Source organism: Micropterus dolomieu, linkage group LG01 (assembly GCF_021292245.1).
Source record: "Micropterus dolomieu isolate WLL.071019.BEF.003 ecotype Adirondacks linkage group LG01, ASM2129224v1, whole genome shotgun sequence".
NCBI lineage: Eukaryota > Metazoa > Chordata > Actinopteri > Centrarchiformes > Centrarchidae > Micropterus > Micropterus dolomieu.
Window position 1 is genome coordinate 49,894,702 of NC_060150.1, and position 9,499 is coordinate 49,904,200.

Here is a 9,499-nt window from a genome sequence, read left to right on the forward strand (position 1 = left end):
TAAATTTTTTGATATCTGGCAACCGGTTCTGGACCAAATTAGGAAGGTGGATCCCTCTCTACTCTCAATTTCAGAGGAGTAATATACTGTACATACTTATGCTTTCTTCTCTAAAACATGTTAATGATTGTTTTTTTTTGTTTGTTTTTTTGCTTTTCAAATTAATATGTGTATTGGTGCAACAGGTGGGGATTGTTCTTGGGTGGGTGGGTTAACATAAAAAGAAAATGTATTGTAAAAGTGTATCTTATGTTTGATAAGATGTTCAATAAAAACACTTTGAGGAAGAAAAAAAAAACAGTGGTCAGATAAAGAGGGATTCTGTGGGAACACTATTAAATGTTCAATTTCAATACCATACACCAGAACAAGGTCGAGGGTGTGGTTAAAACAGTGAGTCGGTTCATGAACACTCTGAGAGAAGCCAATTGAATCTAACAAAGAGATAAACGCAGTACTGAAGCTGTCATTCTCAACATCCACGTGAATATTAAAATCCCCTAAAATAATAACTTTGACCGTTTTAAGGACTAAAGTTGACAAAAATTCAGATAAGAATTCAGAGTACGGACCAGGTGCTCGGTACACTATAACGAAGAGAATTGGTTGCAGTGATTTCCAACTTGGGTGTGAAAGACTAAGAACAAGACTTTCAAATGAGTTATAGTTTAGTTTAGGTTTAGAGCTGATTAGTAGGCTAGAGTCAAAGATAGCTGCAACTCCACCTCCTCGGCCTGTGCCTCGAGGAATGTGAGTATTAATATGACTGGGAGGGGTGGATTCATTTATATTAGTTCATTTACTAGTACACCTTTACAAGAGAGAGATCTGATGTCCACACTCTCCTATTCGTTTGCACTATTGCTCTTGTGGTTTTAATTTTTATGAGGTTTTTAATGCACACCCAGCCACCCCTTCCTGGCTGCACAGGGGATGCCGGGGGACGGCTACCAGAGGCTAACTCAGGCCGTTCCGCACCAACTACCGGGGACTGGCTAGCTACAGTAGCTAAAGACTGATCTACCAAGGTGCGGAGCCGGACTTCTAAATCACTGAGCCTCGCCTCCATGTCTAAAAATAAACTACACTTATTACATGTACTATTACCGCTAAAGGAGGCAGAGGAGTAACTGAACATCTGACACACCGAGCAGGAGAAAGTAGGAGGGAGAGAGGGAGAAGGAGAAGCCATCGCTAGCTGCTGAGTTAAAACTTTCGAAAACAAGTATGAGATTAAAAAGCAGTCACTAAAAGATGGAAAGAACTGTGAGTGCTTAGGCAGAACTACTGTAAGAATAAGTGTTTAGAGGATAGCTGGCCGCTGTAATGATAAACAAATTTAACTGGTATTTAGCGAGAGCAGCGCAACACGGTACCAACACACAAGCACCGGAAACGGAAACGAGTCGACACGCTTACCTTAGTAGGTCAGCACATCAGAGGAGTGCTGACGTACTAAACGTACTAAATTCCATAATCCAAGCCCACGTTCCTTCTGGGCCACTGTGCTCCTCCAACGAATGCCGCCTGGCTCTGACATCCCTTCACACAAAGCGACCTCAGTCCCTGTTCTCACCTGTGACACCACGATGGTGGAACGAGCTACCGCACGCCATCAGAGCAGGGGCGTCCCTCTCTGACTTCAAGAAGATCCTGAAAACTCTGCAGAGAACACTTCCTCTGATAACATCTCGAACCTCTGACATGCATTTTCTTTGTTCACTCTCACTTCTTCCCCTAGGTATTTACCCCATTGATGTGATATGTGCTATTAGCTATTACTAGTATGTTGTCAGTTGTAGATCTCGTGCTGTATTGATGCTCTGTTGATGCTTGTATGTTGTTCCTCAAATGTAAGTCGCTTTGGATAAAAGCGTCTGCCAAATGAGTAAATGGAGACTCTCACTTGGAAGGCTGATTTCTCAGGTAGCTCCTCCTTCTTCTCCTCTTCCTCCTCCTTCTCCTCATCCTCCTCCTCACTGTCTGTCTCAAACAGGTAGTAGTCACCACTTCTCACCACTGCAGGCAGCAGACAGATCAGAGAGACAGTTACTCAGAAAGACCTGAAGAGCACACACAGCTCTGAAAGCACAGGTGAGCGTGATGATGTCACAGGTCATGTGACTCACTTGAGGCGTGGTTTACCCATGGTCTCCACCACTCCTTCTGTCGCTGCCCCTTCTTGTTTTCCTGACCTACAATTCCAAACAAAACAATAAAGGAAACACAAACATAAATTCATTCAATCAGTGATTGACAGCTGCGAATGCCACAGTTACCATGGCAACTGATGTTTGTTTACAGACCATCAGTTTGAACGCTGTCTCGTTTCCAGCTCAACATCTTCTCTTTTCCTCTGCGGAACTTCTGCTGTCGAGTTTTAATCCTCTCCATCCTGAAGGACACAGGAAGTAGTTCACAGGTCAGACCAGTCCGGGTTCACAAGTGACAGGAAGAGAGTCCAGTGTTTCAGGACAAACACAAGTGGGCCAGTCAACGCCTGGTCCAGGACTTGACTGACATAATTTGATTAACTGTGTGAAGCACAGAATTGACCCATCCATCCATCCATCCATCCATCCATCCATCCATCCATCCATCGTCAACCGCTTATCCTGTGTACAGGGTCGCAGGGGGGCTGGAGCCAATCCCAGCTGACATCGGGCGCAAGGCGGGGTACACCCTGGACAGGTCGCCAGTCCATCGCAGGGCCACACATAGACGAACAACCACTCACGCTCACGCTCACACTCACACCTAAGGACAATTTAGGGTCACCAATCAACCTAGCCTGCATGTCTTTGGACGGTGGGAGGAAGCCTGAGCACCCATGTTGTTGAATCCACGACCTTCTTGCTGTAAGGCGACAGTGCTAACCACTGCACCACCGTCCCACCCCAGACTTTACCCATGATGTTTAAAAACAATGTCCAAGTACAGAGTCATATCTTGCTGTCTCAAGTCCAATCTTAAGACTTGAGTTTTTCTACAGTCTTGAGTCAGACTTGACTTGACCTAGCTGGCATTGTGAATTGGACTTGTCTCTGTCTCAGTATTGTGACTCTGACTCATCTTGGTCTCAGTGATGTGACTGTAGCCTTAGTACAGCATTTATCTCTCTGTTAGATTCAACTGGCTTCTCTGTTCATAAACCGATTCACTGTTTTAACCACACCCTCGACCTTGTTCTGGTATATGGTATTGAAACTGAACATTTAATAGTGTTCCCACAAAACGAGTTACGTATGACCTCCAGAGGCAGTGCTTAATGTCCCATTTATACTCCTGGTTCGCCTTGACGTGTAGTTACATTTTTGAGGAGGTGCACGTCAGCTTACGACGTAGGGTAGGGGGATACGCAGAGGCTACGCCATCGATTCGATGCAGAAATATAAAGTACACTTAACACTGAAAGTCATCCGTCTCCCACAAGTCGAGTATTTAATATTATCAAAGTCACCCGTGACCTGGGATGTTCTGTAGTTACATACCTAACTCTCGTTCTATTTCATTCTTCCTGACAGCCAGAGGCAGTGCTTAACACTGGATGACTACTGCCAATGTCGTCACGAGGAATCCCACCTTACCAGGAACGGCCCGAGGGTTCCTGCGGGACAGCTGCTGCTACTGCATGGGGGGCAGCGACATTGACCCTATAAAAGCGGGCAAAGGTGCATGGCCGCAGCGCAAATCTGATTGCATCAAATCACACCCCGTCTAAAAGCTTGTGTATCACTGGAGTTTTCCTTGCCAGTTCGGGGCCACCAACAGGAGCCTGCAGTTACTTTGCTGCACTCTGCTCGCTGTACTTTGTGCAACGTAACGTTATCAGTCGGAATGGTGGAAAGGCATAGAGAAGACGATCTAACCATGGGTGTGCCGGGGCATCCTGTCCAAATGGACTCGTTTCCTCCATCAGTGAAAACCAAAGGGAGCAGTGGGTTGTGGACTCTGAGGTCTACTTCTGCTGTGTCATATTTGCGTCATTTCTCCTCTACAATCACCAGGTGGCGTCTCCACTCTCCTGAGGGAGGAGTCTGGCGGAGAGGTAGTCTGCCACCACGTTCTGTGGCCCCGGCAAGTACATGGCCCTGAGGCTGGCCAAGCGGGGTATAAGCCCATACCAGTTGTCGCTGTGCCACCCGCAGCGTCACAGCCGACCTGGTTTCCACTTGCAGATTTACATGGTAGACAGCCGATGTATTGTCGGACCGAACAAGAACATGCCTGCCACTCAAATACGGCAGGTGCCCGGTGCTGCTACACTGCCCCCCACCCTGTGGGCAAAGCGTTCGTTACCACTACCTCCCGACGAGATGGGATCAAACCCAGATAGATGCCCTTGGCCAGATATGCCTTATCTCTCCATAGCCGTAACACTAGTAGGCATCGGGTGGACACCCTGACTCTCTTGGATCCGTGTAACCGTGGATCTAAATGGAGGCCACTGATCCAAATTTGGAAGGTCTAACAGGTCAGTGGATGATGCTGTCAACTTGGGTCTGCATTACATCCTCCAACACCTTGAATCTCCAGGGACATATGCAAAGATCCTGCTCGTGGACTTCAGCTCGGCGTTCAACACCATCATCCTGGACATCCTCAGCACCAAACTCACCCAGCTCACTGTGCCAGCCTCCACCTGTCAGTGGATCACAAACTTCCTGACTGACAGGAGACAGCAGGTGAGGCTGGGAAACATCACATCCAGCACCCGGACTATCAGCACTGGCGCCCCCCCAGGGATGTGTGCTCTCCCCACTGCTCTTCTCCCTCTACACCAACGACTGCACCTCAGGAGACCCATCTGTCGGCCTCATCCGGGACGGTGATGAGTCGGCCTACAGACGGGAGGTTGATCAGCTGGCTCTCTGGTGCGGCCAGAACAACCTGGAGCTTAATACGCTCAAAACTGTGGAGATGACCGTGGACTTCAGGAAGAGCCCCCCCACTCTGCCCACCATCACCATACTCAACAGCCCTGTGTCTGCTGTGGGATCCAGGCAGGAAACATCACTGCAGATCCATCTCACCCCGGACACAACCTGTTTCCAGCCATCACTCTGATGAACAGCTGATTTCTGACTCACAGTGTCAGGAACAATTCCTGTGCAATAACCCAGTAACTCTGTCTCTAATCAGCCACCTGTTTACTGGCTAACACTTATTATTTATTCATCATTCTCTATTTCAGAGCTGTACATACTGTTATATTTTCATATGACAGGTGATTTGCTGCAATCTTCCTTCTCTTCTGGACCTGTACCCCTCCAGGACTCTGAGGCGAGCAGGAAAGATTGCAGCTGACTCCTCCCACCCCGGACACAAACTGTTTCAGACTCTCCCCTCTGGCAGGAGGCTGCGGTCCATCAGGACCAAAACCAGCTTCCCATCTGCAGCTAGCCTCATTAACAAGGCCCGGGCCCCCACTGACACTCCCCCCTTTCAAATAATACAAATGTCTCTGCACGTGTAAATATTATTTGATTTCATATCAAGCACAAACCTGGCACATTGCACATATTTGTTGTTAATTGTTAATCTTTGTTGTTGAATATTTTTATATTGTATTGTATTTATATTTATATATTTATGTTCACAATACTCTCTTCCGTTGCAATACTTCTGCGTAATACACATGTAAATATCTGCCACATTGTTCTTTCTCTGCAAATAGTTGTATTATTTTTCTCTATTCTCCATCTTCTCCAACCCCTGTCATAACCCTAGAACCCTCTTCTCCACAATGAACAACCTCATCAAGCCTCGGACCATCACCCTCCCTACCTCTTCTCCTGATCTCTGCAACTAATTCCTTCACTTTTTCGCTGATAAAATCAACACTATTTATCAGTCTCTATCCCCTGCATCTGACCTCCCAGTATCTACTCCAGCACCTACCACGGACCCTCTTCCCCCTATCCTGCCTGACCTCCCTCCTCCTCCTCCGCACTGCCTCCTCTCCCAGTTTGACCTGGTCACCACTCCTGAAATCTCTAAACTCATCAGCTCTTCCGAACCCACTACCCGCTCACTTGACTGCCTCCCTACTCCTCTCATGAAGTCATGCCTCCCCGTCCTTTCCCCCTACCTCACTAACCTCTTCAACTCCTCACTGTCCCTTGGAACTGTCCCCTCTGCTTTCAAAACTCCCGCTGTTACCCCAGCCCTTAAAAACCCTTAATAACTACCGCCCAATGTCCAACCTCCCCTTTCTGTTTAAAACCCTTGAACGTATAGTCGCCTCACAATTACAAACTCATCTTCATGCCAATAACCAATTTGAACCTTTCCAATCTGGTTTTCGCCCCTTCCACAGAACAGAAACTGCTCTCCTCAAAGTCTTCAACGACCTCCCTTAACATCCTTATTCTTCTTGACCTGAGTGCAGCCTTCGATACCGTGAGACATAACATCCTGCTCACCAGACTCAAAGACCTTGGTATCGAAGGTACTGCACTCACCTGGCTCCGTTCCTACCTTTCCAACAGATCCCACTTCATCTCTCTTCATAACCACACCTCTGCTACAGTCACAGTCACCCAAGACGCTCCCCAAGGCTCCGTACTCGGCCCCCTTCTCTTCATCATCTCCCATCAGCTCCCAGTTTTGGGGACAGAGCCTTTTCCAGGGCAGCTCCCTGGCTCTGGAACTCCCTTCCCCATGAAGTCCCTCACCATTTTCCAGTCCTGCCTTAAGACCCATCTCTTCACCTCTGCCTATCCCTAGCCGTTTATTTATTAGGGCCCGAGCACGAACCGTGCAAGGTCCCTATTGATTTAAGATTTATTTATTTTTTCTGCAAAGTAAGCTCAATTTTGGGGGCCTAAACATACTCGAAAACTCACCAAACTTTGCACACATGTCAGAAGTGGTGAAAAATTTTGTATTTTATGGGTTTCGCGCATGGGCGTGGCAAAATGACTTGCTAGCGCCACCTAGAAAATTGGAAAAAATTTGCCCCTCATCCACGTTCAACCTACATGCACGAAATGTTCAGGGGACATGTATCATATCAAGACACACAAAAAACCCTCAAGAACCCATACCCTAAAGTCAACAGGAAGTCGGCCATTTTGAATTTTACGGCCATTTTTGGATGATTTACACACTTCGTACTTTAACGAACTCCTCCTAGGGATTTAGTCGGATCGACGTCAAATTTCTGCTGTGCCTTCTAAAGGCACTGATGATGACAAGTTGTGCTATCTGTGAGTTTTTGTCCATGGGCGTGTCTGTGGCGTCGATGATTCGCCATGAAACAGGAAGTTGTTGTAACTTCAGTGTACATGCTCACATCTGCGCAAAACTTTCCATGCTTGATAAGTGTCCCGCCCCGAACACATCTACACGCCAATATTCATTTATATCCACAGCGCCAAGTACTATGCAGCGCCACAAAGGGGACACAGGAAGTGATGTATAACACCTTCATGCAGTGTCCGAAGCGCGTAGCAAATACAAAGCGGCACCGACAGAGCTCCAGAATATGCAACGCGGTATCCTCACACCGCGACACGCTACTCGTGCCCAATGCTGCTTACAGCTTTAATATTATTATTAAGTGTGGCAGAAGTTAGCAGACAGAGAGCGACGGACTTCACATGATAGGATTCACAAGCTGGATTCATTTTTATGAAAAGCTGCTTTGAAGCGGGCGACCCGTCGGGGTTTAAGAGGGTTTTATACATCCAAAGAACAAAAACTAGACCAGGTATCTACTGGAGACCTGCGTTCTGAATGTGTTCCCACAGCAGGCCAGGAAACGGGAGGCAGCTGTTAATTGTTTTACGGTATTTCAGTTTTGTGGGTGATTTTCATCAGATTATTTTTGGTCTGTGTCTCTGTGTTTCTAATCAGACTTGTCTCAGTCTCGAATCCTGACCCAGTCATCTCAGCCATTTTAGACATGTCTAGGTGTTTTGGTGATTTTAGGTTTTGCTATGGATGTTTCTTGGCCTTGAGCGCGTTGGGACTTGTTCTGGACTGGATTGGACTTGTTTTATTCCAGTGAGCCTGTCCTGACTGCAGTTGTGTTTGTGTCTTACTGTCTCTTCAGCAGGTCCATGGATGTCTTCTCCACCTCCAGTCTCGCTCTGACAGCTTTCACTGTGGACGCCTCGAAGAGCTCCGCCCCTCTGCAACACACATACATTAACATCATGACTCAGTGTGTGTGCTTATGTACGTGAGTGTGTGTGTGTGCGTGTGCGAGTGTGTACCTGGAGGCCAGCAGTTGTGTATTTTGCAGGTCCAGTACCACATACAGGAAGTAGTGACTCCTGAAGACTCTCCTCTGCAGCAACAGGAAACAGAAACACACGCCGTCCCAGATGATCCCCGCCTCGTCACTCGGCAACTCACACTGTTTACTACTCTGCTGCTCCGCTGCAGGGACGTCAAGACGGGTAGAGAGACGGGTAGATAGTTAGACGGGTAGACAGATGGGTAGATAGACAGACAGGTAGACGGGTAGACAGACAGGTAGAGAGACGGGTAGATAGACAGTTAGACGGGTAGACAGATGGGTTGATAGACAGACAGGTAGACAGATGGATTGATAGACAGACGGGTTGATAGACAGACAGGTAGACGGGTAGACAGATGGGTTGATAGACAGACGGGTAGATAGACAGACGGGTAGATAGACAGTTATACGGGTAGGCAGATGGGTAGATAGGTAGACAGATGGATAGACAGACAGGTAGATAGACAGACGGGTAGACAGACAGGTAGAGTGACGGGTAGATAGGTAGACAGATGGGTAGACAGACAGGCAGACAGGTAGATAGACAGAGGGGTAGACAGAGGGGTAGACAGACAGGTAGATAGACAGTTAGACGGGTAGATAGACGGGTAGGCAGATAGGTAGATAGACAGACGGGTAGATAGACAGTTAGACAGGTAGGCAGATAGGCAGATGGGTAGATAGGTAGACAGATGGGTAGACGGACAGGCAGACAGACAGGTAGATAGACAGACGGGTAGATAGGCAGTTAGGTGGGTAGACAGACAGGTAGATAGACAGACAGACGGGTAGATAGCCAGCTAAACCTAAACTAAATTATAACTCATTTGAAAGCCTCGTTCTTAGTCTTTGACACCCAAGTTGGGAATCACTGCAATAGTTTATTTGAGGATTTTCAGTCAGGATTTAGAGCTCATCATAGCACAGAGACAGCACTGGTGAAAATTACTAACGACCTCCTTATTGCATCAAACAAAGGACTTGTCTCTGTACTGGTTTTACTAGATCTTAGTGCTGCATTTGATACCATTGACCATCAGATCCTATTGCAGAGACTGGAATATTTCATTGGCATTAAAGGAACCGCTCTAAGCTGGTTTAAGTCCTATTTATCAGATCGATTTCAGTTTGTACATGTTAACGATGAGTCCTCAATGCACGCCAAAGTTAGTCATGGAGTTCCTCAAGGATCTGTCCTCGGACCAATCCTCTTCACTTTATATATGCTTCCTTTAGGCAATATTATCAGGA

At 47.1% G+C, this 9,499-nt stretch overlaps 1 protein-coding gene across 1 annotated transcript in view; it reads right to left on the minus strand.

The window, feature by feature from the left end:
- LOC123985906 (piezo-type mechanosensitive ion channel component 2-like) overlaps positions 1-9,499 on the minus strand; it is a 55,443-nt gene that overhangs the window by 37,330 nt on the left and 8,614 nt on the right. Inside the window, exons 13-17 of the mRNA XM_046073929.1 lie at positions 8,223-8,388; positions 8,049-8,138; positions 2,307-2,395; positions 2,130-2,195; positions 1,907-2,019 (exon numbers count right to left, since the gene is read on the minus strand). Coding sequence (XP_045929885.1) covers positions 1,907-2,019; positions 2,130-2,195; positions 2,307-2,395; positions 8,049-8,138; positions 8,223-8,388 — 524 coding nt within the window. The remainder of the gene's footprint in view (positions 1-1,906; positions 2,020-2,129; positions 2,196-2,306; positions 2,396-8,048; positions 8,139-8,222; positions 8,389-9,499) is intronic.